We start from the raw sequence: 14,215 nt of genomic DNA, 5'->3' as shown, positions 1-14,215 counted from the left end.
GTGTTGTGGTGAACATGTTGTACTAGTGTTGTAGTTATGTAGTACTAGTGTTGTGGTGAACATGTTGTACTAGTGTTGTGGTGAACATGTTGTACTAGTGTTGTGGTGAACATGTTGTACTAGTGTTGTAGTTATGTAGTACTAGTGTTGTAGTTATGTTGTACTAGTGTTGTAGTTATTATGTTGTACTAGTGTTATAGTGACCATGTAGTACTAGTGTTATAGTGAACATGTAGTACTAGTGTTGTAGTTATTATGTTGTACTAGTGTTATAGTGAACATGTAGTACTAGTGTTATAGTGAACATGTAGTACGTACTAGTGTTGTAGTTATTATGTTGTACTAGTGTTATAGTGAACATGTAGTACTAGTGTTATAGTGAACATGTCGTACTAGTGTTGTAGTTATTATGTTGTACTAGTGTTATAGTGAACATGTAGTACTAGTGTTATAGTGAACATGTAGTACTAGTGTTGTAGTTATTATGTTGTACTAGTGTTATAGTGACCATATAGTACTAGTGTTATAGTGAACATGTTGTACTAGTGTTGTAGTTATTATGTTGTACTAGTGTTATAGTGACCATGTAGTACTAGTGTTATAGTGAACATGTAGTACTAGTGTTGTAGTTATTATGTAGTACTAGTGTTATAGTGACCATGTAGTACTAGTGTTGTAGTTATTATGTTGTACTAGTGTTATAGTGACCATGTAGTACTAGTGTTATAGTGAACATGTCGTACTAGTGTTGTAGTTAATATGTTGAACTAGTGTTGTAGTTATTATGTTGTACTAGTTTTATAGTGAACATGTAGTACTAGTGTTATAGTGAACATGTACTAGTGTTATAGTGAACATGTCGTACTAGTGTTATAGTGAACATGTCGTACTAGTGTTGTAGTTATTATGTTGTACTAGTGTTGTAGTTATTATGTTGTACTAGTGTTATAGTGACCATGTAGTACTAGTGTTATAGTGAACATGTCGTACTAGTGTTGTAGTTAATATGTTGTACTAGTGTTATAGTGACCATGTAGTACTAGTGTTATAGTGAACATGTAGTACTAGTGTTGTAGTTAGTTTGTAGTTATTATGTTGTACTAGTTTTATAGTGAACATGTAGTACTAGTGTTATAGTGAACATGTAGTACTAGTGTTGTAGTTATTATGTTGTACTAGTGTTATAGTGACCATGTAGTACTAGTGTTGTAGTTATTATGTTGTACTAGTGTTATAGTGACATGTAGTACTAGTGTTAGTAGTTGTACTAGTGTTATAGTGAACATGTAGTACTAGTGTTGTAGTTATTATGTTGTACTAGTGTTATAGTGACCATGTAGTACTAGTGTTATAGTGACCATGTAGTACTAGTGTTATAGTGAACATGTAGTACTAGTGTTGTAGTTATTATGTTGTACTAGTGTTATAGTGACCATGTAGTACTAGTGTTATAGTGAACATGTAGTACTAGTGTTATAGTGAACATGTAGTACTAGTGTTGTAGTTATTATGTTGTACTAGTGTTATAGTGAACATGTAGTACTAGTGTTGTAGTTATTATGTTGTACTAGTGTTATAGTGACCATGTAGTACTAGTGTTATAGTGAACATGTAGTACTAGTGTTATAGTGAACATGTAGTACTAGTGTTGTAGTTATTATGTTGTACTAGTGTTATAGTGAACATGTAGTACTAGTGTTGTAGTTATTATGTTGTACTAGTGTAGTTGACATGTATTAAGGTTGTAGTTTTGTACTGTGTTGTAAACATGCCGTGAAGTCATCACCAACTGCTATGATGTCATCATTAAATGCTGTGACGTCATCACCACCTGATGTCACATCATCACCAACTGCTGTGATGTCATCAAGTAGTGTGACATCACCAACTACTAGGATTTCATCACCAACTGCTGTGACATCAGGTTAAGTAGGTCAGGTCAGGTTAGGAAGGTTTAGGGTGGATGATGTGGGCAAGAGAAGCAAAGTCATATGGACTAAATAAGAGTCAAGTTCAAACAGATATTTGAGTGTGGTCGAACTCTTAAAACTCCTTCAAGAAACCTGCTTTATTCACACCTCCCCATGCCTTCCCCAGCCAGTGGTGTTGCCGCCCTCAACGTATCAACATAAGGAAGAGTAAACATTCACCATCTGCCTGTCAGGACCATACCAAGAAATTGCATCTTAGTGTTATAAAAAGATGTAGACTGGTGTATAGTGGAGCAGTGTGGTGTATAATGTAGTGTGGTGCTACTAAGTGTCGTACAGCATTGAGTGTCAAATATGGTTCCAAAGTGTACCGTACAAGGGTGTACAGGTAAAATTGTCACAGTCTCATAAAGGGTAAGGTGTCAATCATAGGTACAGTGTCATAAGTGTTGTTGTGGCCATGAGGTGTCAATAGATGTCAATAACTGCCATAAAAATATGTGAACTTTCAATAAATGTCATCAAGTGTCACAATGTGTTAAGGAGTCATCATCGCCAGAATTGTCAAGGTGTCGTAAAGTGTCACTTATGGTTTTGAAGTGTTGGAAATAGACAAAGTACCATAAAGTTTAATAAGTGTCAAAAAGCATCTTAGTGTAGACAGTGCCATAAGTGCTTAACCCCATGAGAATGATGACTTAACCCCATGAAGAGATGACTTAACCCCATGAGGATGATGACTTAACCCCATGAGAACGATGACTTAACCTCATGAGGATGATGACTTAACCCCATGAGGACGATGACTTGACCCCATGAGGACAATGACTTAACCCCATGAGGACGATGACTTAACCCCATGAGGACAATGACTTAACCCCATGAGGACGATGACTTAACCCCATGAGGACGATGACTTGACCCCATGAGGACGATGACTTAACCCCATGAGGACGATGACTTGACCCCATGAGGACGATGACTTAACCCCATGAGGACGATGACTTAACCCCATGAGGACGATGACTTAACCCCATGAGGACGATGACTTAACCCCATGAGGACGATGACTTGACCCCATGAGGAGAGAAACAGAGAAACAAATTCTCCCTCTAGTGGCTTAATAAATGTTAACTGCTAGTATGTGTTATCTGTCAAATTAGGCAATATTTAAAAAATCCTGTGAAAATGTTCCATTTCAGGTTATGTTCAGTGTGAAGTTCAATGAGATTATAAAAACCTTAGCTAGTTGAACAATCTAACCTAACCTAAACACAACATGAAATGGAACATTTTCACAGATTGCCCTGTAACACTTTCTTATGCTGATAAACATTACGTCAGCCATGCCTAATCATCCTAACAAGGCTTAACAAATACTGTTGCTTCAAAACCATATTTTCATTTGTAAATATACAAACATTGCTAAAATTGGCATAAAATATACATTATATAATATTCTGAAATTTCAATATTTGTTATTCAATTGTAATACATAAAAAGAAAAGCTCTTAAATAAGGTTTGGAGAAAATACAATTGAAATACAACAACTCTCACTACTTTTCCTGCCCCCCAAAAATTATCTGGTCAATAATCCAGTGACCTCAGTATTTTATCTTCTGAAGGGATTAAATTTTATGACATACCCTTGGAGATATTCTACATTATTAAATTCCATTAAGGTATGATTATTCAAAATCAGATAGTTAACTTTATTTGCAAATTTTGTTTATTAATGCTTTTTATTTTTGCACATACGTACATTTTCAACATAATGTAGAATGTTTTGGTTAAAATGTCAAGTCCCGACTACCTGATTTTGGACACCAGTAACAAAGGATAAGAAAACCTGACATTGGTATTAAATTTGTATGACTTTTTTTAAAACAGTAGCAATGCACAATGCTTAACTCAAAGCAATGATAAAAATGTATGTGAACATCTTTGTACAGTCTCACCACAACATAGCCTGCTGCATCTTCTTGACACTTCACATTAACTTTACCCTCTTCCACAAACTCATTCACTATCACCCTCATCATCACAAATTACCAGGTCACAATCACTATTTTCCTCATCATTCTCTTCTTCTGTCTGTTCTTCCTCATCCTCTTCTTCCATTCTTCTTTTAACTGAACTAATTTGTTGATCCACCTCCATATCTGAGTCCTCATCTGTGTGACCATTTATCTCCCCAATATCTGACAATTCGTCCCAGTTGTCCTCAGACTCAGAGACTCCCAGAGTGGCTTCCAACATATCATCTTCATCTGACGATTCTGAAAATTAAGGCCGGAAATATGAAAAGCAACCAATGCCTTGCCCGACTGCATTCCCTACAGCTTGTACAAATTATGCTGGTTAACAATAATCCAGGGTATATATATATATATATATGTCTTTCTCATCCTGTCGGGGATAGCTGTTGCCACATCCACCAGCTGATGCCATGGGTTGCTCCACCGATGATTACGGATTGGGCAGTGAGTAATCATTACAGTCCTCCCGTATATAAAAACATGAGTGACCACCTTTTAACCACACATGATAGTAGGTGTCTTGCCAAAAATAATGTAAAGGGATCTACAAATATCCTTTATATGACTGTAGCCCCCAAAAAGTTTATCTGGAAATCAAGGTTTTTTTCCCTCACACACAGTAGAGGGTGGAGATCAGGATATGCTTCCATTTATTTTGGTCCTTATGTATACTGGATGAGGTTGGAATGTATTCACATCTCATCCTGAATGTTGGAAGATGGTTTATACATTATGTATATTTTGCGAGGGCCGTCCATTCCTATCTCAGAAGTATCGAAAAGTTTTGTGAACAAAAATTCTAAAAACCATAATACTTTATTAAATGTGGAGCTTCAAAGTTTGTCATCAAAGCCATCACATGAGTTCAGCCAAAAGGTACACACAGAGGTCATGATCTTTGGGGCTGTATGTGTCCTATGGATTTCCTGAGGGGTATGGCCATCATTTCTATCCAGCAAAGAGGTGCCTGGTCCTTGGGTCCATTCTTGAGCCATTCTAAACTCAAAAACTACTCTGATGGAATGTGTAGAGTTGGGAAGTATAAAATGCTATCATTTTCCCATACAAGTGGGGTTTAACTTCACTTTTGGCTACAATATCACTTCTGCAATTTGATCTTTCACTCCTCAAAAGTGTCTTCCTCTCATGGGCTATTGTGAAAGTCTGCCAGGGATGAATGGGTATAGAGCCAACCCAAAGACAGGAAAGCATACATAGTTGCTACTGCGATATCAATAACTGTCTGACTTCCTTTCACTACAACGAGGTTAAAAGTCCTTCCTTCCAAATATAAGTACCTGTATCCCTCCATTACTTAGTGATTCAAAACAAAGGAGACTCAAAAGTTAGTGACTAAGCGACCATTCAATTGCCCACATGCTGATAGATGGCAGGGCCTGTTCATCTTTCTCAAACTCTCTCCTCATGTCAGATGATGCCACTTTTTCCCAAGTAAGCTAATTTCTATATTTTCCCCATAGTACAGTTACTTTTTTTTTATATAAGTTATCAATAAGTGTATAAAGGAAAGAAAATCAGCAACCATGAGACAGACCCCTATGTTCTTTGCATATGAGGACAATCCAGTAACCTAAAAAATTATCAAGACACACACATACATACCTTCTCTGTATATAAGGATAGCTTCTGGTTCTACAGCAGTCTGCTTGCTCTCTTGGTGCCTAGTTGCCACGTGCGTCAGCATGAGATCCAGTCGTGCATGCAGTTGAGTCACCTGCTGGAGAGTGGACATTCTTGAAACACAGGCCGAGTAGAATGGCTGCATCAACTCCTCTCGGTCAGGAAGGGTTGACAGGTGACTCATGTGGTAGTATAACACTGACCTCACCCATCTCACAGTGGCAAAATTTCTGATAGAAGAAAAAATCTTTGATCAGTACATATATAAGTGACATCTTTTAAGGCCCTGCTCACAATGGGACATGGACAGACTAATGGCAAGGTTAGTCTATGCTACACTTATGTTAAGGTTCCTGTTTCCTAACTCCAAAATCCATGGTTGGTACATCACTTGAGTCAACAAGCTGAAGGCATTACTTCATAAAAATACATATATTTTATCAAGATTTAACCCACAAATTTTATTAGCTTGTAATGGAATTTGTGGAATGAAAATAAGACTATTAAACATCAGATTCACCTAAAATGATAAACCAAATTAACTATGAATGGCTGAAGGTACCTGGAGTGTACCCCTGTAGAAAACAATGATGTCCATTCATGTTTATGACTGGTGATCCTACACAGCTTACTCTTTTATTTTCAAGTCAAATTACTAATTACATATTGTATTCTTTTTCTATAATTGAATGTTATATTAATTAATCATGATGAATCCTACACCCCTAGAGGCTCAACATACAAGAATATAATAATGAATTAATAAATAAACCTGATGAATGAGCCAACGCCCGATGAAGCCCCCCCCCCCCACCTGTTTACACACACAGTATCTTAGCTCTTGTTAGGCCTACAGCAAAACTGATAAGACCACTGTACAGAATTCAGTGAGCAAGTGTTGTTCTTTTCATTAGTTTTTAATCTTACCCATTCCTTAAAATACATACTGTATTCTACATAATTGTACCCAATTCTTAAAACCCTCAAGTATCCCTGTTAAAGTTACTAAGTACGCCAGAAAAAGTTCACATAAATGAGTGCAGGTAGCAAGGTGCGACACACTGATACCATACATATGAAGACAGGAATCAGACTGAAACACGTGCCACATGACACCCATGCACACACGTTCAACTGCACCTACGAACACACTAACTGTCCTGACTGATGCTATATTTTCCATACCTTTAAAATATTATTCTGGTGAACAGAGGGGTGGTCCGAAGCATCCCGGAGTTCGAAAAAAGCGAATTACGGTGTATAGACGTTCAACTGTACTAACCAATCAACACATGTGAAAAAATGTCTAAATACTAACTTGTGTCCCTTGCCCATAATAAGTATCTGTAAATGCTTTAATAGAGGCACAACAGCAGTCGCAGGAAGTCTTCGGACTGTGTTGCTGATGGTCTGCTCGTCACCATGATCAAAAACACTATGGAGGATTCGTTGATCCTTGCTGGTTAGGCCCTGGAAGTTAAAAGCTAAATTAGATCAAATAGTTGCAATGGAAGGTTGTGCTGCCAGAGACACACATGAAAAAATGTAGGTGGATAAAGCAAAAAGATGGTCTCAATAACTAATACAGTATTGTATGGTAGTATAGGAAATAACTACATATCTGAATCATAGTCTTAATGGGTATGCAAATGACAAATCATATCCTATGCATTACCTGTAGCAAAAGGTGTACCAAGTTATTGGCTTTGGGCGGCTCGGTACCATACTGTGTCGTCGTCTTATCTAGTGCCAGAGCATTAAGCCTTTCTTCCATTGGCAGAGATGCTACACCATCTTCATCGTTGAATTTTCTCTTCAATTTACTGTCCTGAAAGATCAAAATTACAATTTAATATTTATCATTACACAGTATGTAATCTATCATTATACATTACACAATCAATCATTATACAATACAAAATCTATCATTAAACAGTACACATAGGCTATAATGTCTAATAATGAATCAAGCGGCATTTACTGAGTGGCAATGACCTCCATCCTAAAATATTCCAGAAAAAAAAAAGTTCCCTTCCACAACAAGACAGAGAGCCAATGGATCTGTAGTTCTTTTAGTCATAACATTATTAACAAAATAATAAGATGGTCTTAATTCCTGAAAATATCAAAAGATCCCAATGAGCAGCATTTGACATCTCTCCAAAAATTTTGTTTTCCAGTACTTCAAAAAAACTCTCAGTCAGGTAGCTCCTATAATACTAGCTGCTTAATGGGAAGACAACCCAACAGAATATATACCAAGGTTTAACTGTTCAGAGAGAAGAGTCTGCTTTATGGAGGTTTCACTGTAACTTACGGTGGACTCATTGCAGCAGCCCAGACCTTTTATTGTGGCGTCTCTGGTAACTTTGGGTGTTAGAGTCTTGACCAGAGCAGTTTTCTGGTTCAGGACAGCTGCAGAAGGGTTTGATCGAACCAACTGTGTGTGTTTTGCTATGTCTGCTATAGCCTGTTAATAAAATAAGGATGATTAAGCAAACCACTGAACTGATACATGCCAAGGATAAATAATTACTCTCCAGGACTGAATACCACTATGGAACATTAAAACAGGATGGCATACTTATAATAATGACCAAATGAGTATTATCAGCATGTTACATCACACTAAGAAGCTATAATACAGTATGTCTATAAAAGAACCAACTCTTCACCAAACTTGAAAATACACAGTATACTCATGTAGAAAGACTAAAAAATAAAATAAAAAATATATACAGCACTGTAGATACATATACCAATATGTATTCAGTGAGACAATTCTTATAATTCACTGTCAGTCTGATGTCTGAGTACATGTACCTGTAAATTTGTACCGTCCTGTATTTCCAAGTTATGATAATAAAAAACGTACTCTTCACTTACTATTCTTTCAAATTTGAAGACGGGTGAATATCCATACACAACAATGATACTAGAGGCACTATCATTACAGAAGAAGGAGAAGACGATTGGAATAGTCTGTTTGCTAGTGGAATCCGTGACTATTCGTAGCTTTCCTGTGTGTTTGACTGCCGCGCTGTGTCTGTTCCTGAAGAAGTACTTATCATGAGGTTAAAGATATTACCAACACACCACAACTGTAAACACTGATAATACCTACCTAAACTAAGCATTGCTAACATATTTCACCAAAAGATCTTATCCATATAAAGGTTCACAATAAACATGAAATTCAACCCTAAAAACCCAAATCACATAAGACGACAGAATGCATCACTCTTTCCCACATATTTGCCGTCAGTTTTCAGTATGACCAAATGTTCAAGATCATTACACCTGACCTTTTCTCCACCCACAAACACACAAGATCCTTCCATTAAACAGATCTTCTCTATCCTGTTCAACTTTGTATTATTATATGAATAAATGCAGTGCAACCTTAACTTTTGGAAACTATATTATTATATGAATAAATGCAGTGCAACCTTAACTTTTGGAAACTATTTCCAAGTGTTTACCTTAACCCCTCGTGTACGGGGTCACCTCTGAGCTGATAAATATCATCTGATGTTAGCTAAATAATATACAGTATTAAAAGTGGCATACCCATAATGATGGGGGTTAAAATAAATCAACCTTTAAGAACTGTGCATGTAAATTCTTGTACTATGTATTTAAAACCTCAAGGGTGATACCTACCCATTTAGGTGTTGTGTGAAGAGGATGAGAGTGCCAGTTCGTACTGTGACAGCAAGCGTCACAGTGCTGTCTTTCAACTCGGCCACAGCCATCGACTGAACGACATCTTTCACCATAAAACTGACAGCGGGGTCCCCAGTCTCGCACTGCGTATCCCTAGAAAGATTATAGGATATAACATTTTTCTTTCAGTGAATATAAAGCTGTTAATACAGTTATACAAAGCCAATTAATGTGATCCTGGAAAACAAAAAGCAGCAGCAGCCATCAATGAAAAACCAGATTCTTCCAATGGCTGTACAAAAGCAAACAGCATTACAGTACTTTATCCTGACAGTATCCAGGATCAAACACGAACCATTTAAGAAGGTAAGCAAAATCAAATACTGTATCCTAACATCCAATACTTAAACTCTTCTTCTCTATATTACATGTTCTGTTCTCAATGAGTTCTTGCATAAATCTGGATAACATTTGATGATCGGATGACACCCTTAACATATTGGATAAGGTAATCTAATTATCGCTGTCTCTATGCTGCTCCTTTGATTGACTTAAGTAAATCCTAGAATCACAGTAGATAGTGGTGGTCACAATAAACCTTATGCATGCAAGCAGCTTTGTAGTGGAATTAGCTGCAGGTTAGGCACTACAGATTTTTCACCTGAAGATTACTCACCCTAATGCTACCTGTGGGAGTTAGGTTAGGATGGTTGATCTTAAGGTGAAATAAGCTGGAGTGTCTAATCCTTAGATTAAATAGACTGGTGTGTCTATGCTTCAAGTGAAATAAACTGGGGTGCCCAATCCTTTGGTCAAGTTAGCTAAGATGACTAATCCTCAGGTGAAATAAGCTGGGGTGCCTAATCCTAAGTTTATTTTAACTGGGGTGCCTAATTTTCATAAGGTTCTTGTGGCATATATAACATACAGTCCTCCATTGTACTGAAAGACTACAAGAACTTACCAAGCATACACAAATGTGTCATCTTGAGCCGAAGACAAGAAGTATTTCACATGTCCATCATTAGAAACAAGGGGTACAAGTTGTGTCACTGATGAGGTGTGACCTGTGAACGTTCTTATCACCTTCAAATCGTCACCATTTACCCGTTTAGATAGATACTCAATACTACGATTTGCTAGACATATTTTTTTCTGAGAAAACACCAGGAAAGTGCTGCCACCACTCACTTCCATAGGCCTGGAAAACAGAGACACCACACATTAATAATATAATAATAATATCATGGTACCTGTATTAGTATAGTATAGTATTGTATTTCAAGTCACACTCCTCTCATCCCATTTTTTTCATCTTATTGTCCTGAATACATGAAAAACTTTACAGCGACAACTTCATCCTAATTCAGTGTTACATCGTGTTTCTAAATGAATATGAGTCCCCGGAGACTGAAAGCCAATGCCCCACATGCTAAAGCCGACTCACCGGAGGGAAGTTTTTGTATTTACATGCCACTCCATAATGGTATTGTTTGTTGATAAGGAGAACAATACAGACGTCTTGTTTTTTTTTGTGCTCCAATAAACGTCTAAGATCGCTTGAGATGGAGAATGTTCCAGGGTGGCAATGACTGCTCTCCTCTCGGGGCAATAGATGTGAATGGTGCCGGCTAGTGTTCCCATGGCTATGAGACAATTACCTTCGTTTGTAGGTTTTTTCTTGGCCGTTTCCTGTAATCTTTTTCTCTGTGTGGATAAAACAAATAATTGTATGATTCCAACAGATGCCCCTACCCCACCCTATTGCAAATTTATGATGAAGGGACATTACCATACTGCACAATATAATGATAAGCTTCAATTATCACAATTGCCGACAGTTATATATTCAGATTATTATAGCAACGAAAATCAATAACTTCTTGACAGTACCGTGGAACAATATCTGATACATGATGTGGTGGCTGTGAGGTGCTCTGCAGGCTGGAACTGATGCTCCAGGAGTCCAGAAGTTGTGTTCCAGATTCTCAAGATTCCATCTGGACCACTGTGTGCTAACTTCTCCCCACTTGGTGAGAAGCTCAGGAGCTTTGTTGATAACATTTCCTGTAAAATAATATTGCTTGTGATAACCAGGCTAACTGTACAGACACAGCAGTCACAACCAAACTTCGCCAAGTTACCTCTCATTAGCAAAGGATAACATAACATGAGCAATTTCTCAGTCATCGAGAGATTTGTTTGTACGATTAACCGCAGCCACTACATCTTATTATTACATTACACAGAATTATTATTTGTTTTAGTTAAGACAAACCAACAAGCCCTACCTAACCAACCTATCCTAGAATGCAAGTTAAGTACGTTATGTTTTATTAGGGGTGAAGGCAGACATCTTAAGCTATGGGAAAAACTAGGGACAAAACCTTATCACAAAATGTGCTATTCCTTCACCTGATTTGCCTTAATCTTGAGGAAATTAAAAAGTCGTCTTCTATGGATATTTTTTGTTAGGTGGCTGGATTACCCTAACCCTTGTCCTTAAGTTTTACCCACAGTTGTTCTTCATCTTACAACAACAACAGTAAATGTATATGATCAAAGCCTGTTTTGTTTTTTATAGTTAATTTTATATCTTTCTAATGTAACTATGTGCTTTAAGAATTTCCAAGCTTCATTTCTTTAATAAATAATTCAAAACTGAAAAAAGCTCTAACCTAACCTTGATTATCTTACCTTAAATTACGTGGAATTGATAAAAGAAAATTAACAAAAAAAAATCGGTAATCTTTAATTTAATGGTTGTAAAATCACGAGCTCTTGTGTTGACATTCGGCAAGACTGAGAACTTTCCCAGGTACAATAAGTATATATTACATATGTCATTCATAATAGGCAGTGGATATTTTGCCATGACCGGCTAAGTTCCTACTAACGGTATTTTACCGTGAGTGTGCTCTAATTGGCTAATTATCCATCACCGGCGAACAAGACGAGAACGATATGCGACCGTGACTCTGGCGGCATTTGGCATTTATTTCGCCGTGTCAATCATTGTGTAGCTATAAACATAACCTAACCAGAAGGAGTTGTTGATTTTGGTCATTTTTTCTGCAGATGTTCTTATCATTATAAAGCAGCGACATTTACACTGAAATATTACACGACTGTTAGCAGAGGCGGGAAATATGACTGCAAACGACTTCATATTTTTCCCGCTTCTGCTAACGGGCGTGTAATATTTCAATGCGATTCTGATCTTTTAAAATGTAAGTTTTTGCACAATGTAATATTACTGACATGTAAATTGTCTTAATATGCCTTATTGTGGGTACAAATAAGTATATATTAAATACGTCCTCCGAAAGAGCGAATTTGCTACCAGAGTTTAACAGTTAATTCATGTATAATACTTCCATTAAACTTCCTTCGTGCTCATGTTTGAAATACTGAATGTAAATATTCTTTATAATTTAGCTAAATATCTTTCTCTTGAGGAGGGGGCGGGGCATCTCTTCTGAGCTGAGAAGAACAAACTATAGAACCTAATAAAATCTGACCTAACTTACAACCAAAGAAACCTAACCTAACCTTACCTAACCTTACCTAACCTAACCTACCTAACCTTACCTAACTTCCTAGCTGGAGGCCACCCCTGGTCATATTAAACAGAAAGTACTTAACCAATCAGAGCACCCACGGTAAAATAGCATTAGTAGGAACTTAACCGGTCATGGTAAAATATCCACTAAGTTCATAGACTGACCCACACTAACATATCTTACCTAACCCACCACTCTAAACTTGAGCTTCACATAAACAGAGACATGAAGCAATATCTAATACTTCAGAAAGTTCCCAGTTTTGCCATCAGTAAAAAAAAATAAGGTGCCTGTGATTTTATGCACATTATGTATAAACAAGTTAGGCTGTATTCATTTTAACCCAAAATACATATAAAAACTCCCTAATTTTATAATACACCAAAAATCGGTAAAAATCTTAGTTTTGGTCATCCCTGTATTTAACCAACCTAATCTAACCTAAAATAAACTAACCGATTCCCCCAATTACTTTCAATTTACTTATGACATAGAAAGTAAATCAATCCTTAAATGGAGTCAAACATTGAAGCCAATCTAGTGAACACCAACCCATGGGTGAACCACTAAGCTTTGTATTGTTCCTCCTACAAGACCTAGTTAGCTCTTAATCAAACATACAAAGTTAATATAACATAAAAAACACCATGAGGCAACATATTCTACAGGCTACAATATGTGGTATCATGTGGTATATACAGAGTCATTAACTATCAACCGGGTGCTTCTAATTAACATCCATTCCTGACAATTACCCAACTATCTAATTCTTACACATAAAACAGTTATTAGGGTTTAGTAAATCATTTCTACTCATATTATTAGTTAAAAATTATAAAGACATCAGGTATTTCCACTACATGACTCAAGACTCCATATACATCTATCATCCATATATAAACTACGTACCTTAATTAACAACTATCTCCGTTATATCACTATCCTCGTACAGTAGACGAATAAGATGATTAATTCCCAAAATAATCTTAAAAAACAAGTTAATTTACTGTCATTGTTGGTCCACTACGCGTGTCGGTATCCTCCACGCGGTGTGTTGTTCCTCCATAAGGTAAACAAGGATTCGACCCCATTAACAAAAGACCATCACACCATCACCCAACATAGTATCTAACTCTATATAGATGCTAGTATTATCTCCTTGTGTTTATTTATTTCCTATTATTAACTCACCCAACATAGTATCTAACTCTATATAGATGCTAGTATTATCTCCTTGTGTTTATTTATTTCCTATTATTAATAACTATGGTGAGATTGCCATTGAAATTACAGGATAAAATTAATTAATTGTGTCTTATTATATTTTATTACAGGGAACATATATTGGAGGGTGTTCAGGAAATGTGTCTCACT

General features: G+C 36.7%; 1 protein-coding gene across 2 annotated transcripts; it reads right to left on the bottom strand.

Moving 5' to 3' along the window:
* Positions 1-3,317: 3,317 nt before the first annotated feature.
* On the bottom strand, positions 3,318-13,916 carry LOC121858896 (WD repeat-containing protein 43-like). 2 transcript variants are annotated; one of them, XM_042355549.1, is made up of 11 exons: positions 13,849-13,916; positions 11,172-11,345; positions 10,726-10,985; positions 10,243-10,479; positions 9,276-9,431; positions 8,499-8,664; positions 7,930-8,082; positions 7,288-7,440; positions 6,931-7,082; positions 5,595-5,842; positions 3,318-4,211 (listed from the first exon to the last, which is right to left on the bottom strand). In XM_042355549.1, the coding sequence occupies exons 1-11, from the start codon at positions 13,852-13,854 to the stop codon at positions 3,952-3,954; spliced, it is 1,965 nt and encodes a 654-aa protein (XP_042211483.1). In that variant the 5' UTR covers positions 13,855-13,916; the 3' UTR covers positions 3,318-3,951. The 2 variants fall into 2 exon arrangements, with proteins under 2 accessions (XP_042211483.1, XP_042211484.1); XM_042355550.1 differs by having other exon boundaries at positions 13,751-13,902.
* Between the last annotated feature and the right edge of the window lie 299 nt (positions 13,917-14,215).

The sequence above is a fragment of the Homarus americanus genome, unplaced genomic scaffold (assembly GCF_018991925.1).
Source record: "Homarus americanus isolate GMGI-L3 unplaced genomic scaffold, GMGI_Hamer_2.0 scaffold22960, whole genome shotgun sequence".
Taxonomy (NCBI): domain Eukaryota; kingdom Metazoa; phylum Arthropoda; class Malacostraca; order Decapoda; family Nephropidae; genus Homarus; species Homarus americanus.
The sequence above is the reverse complement of the archived record's forward strand: the minus strand, read 5'-3'. Positions and strand labels throughout refer to the sequence as shown.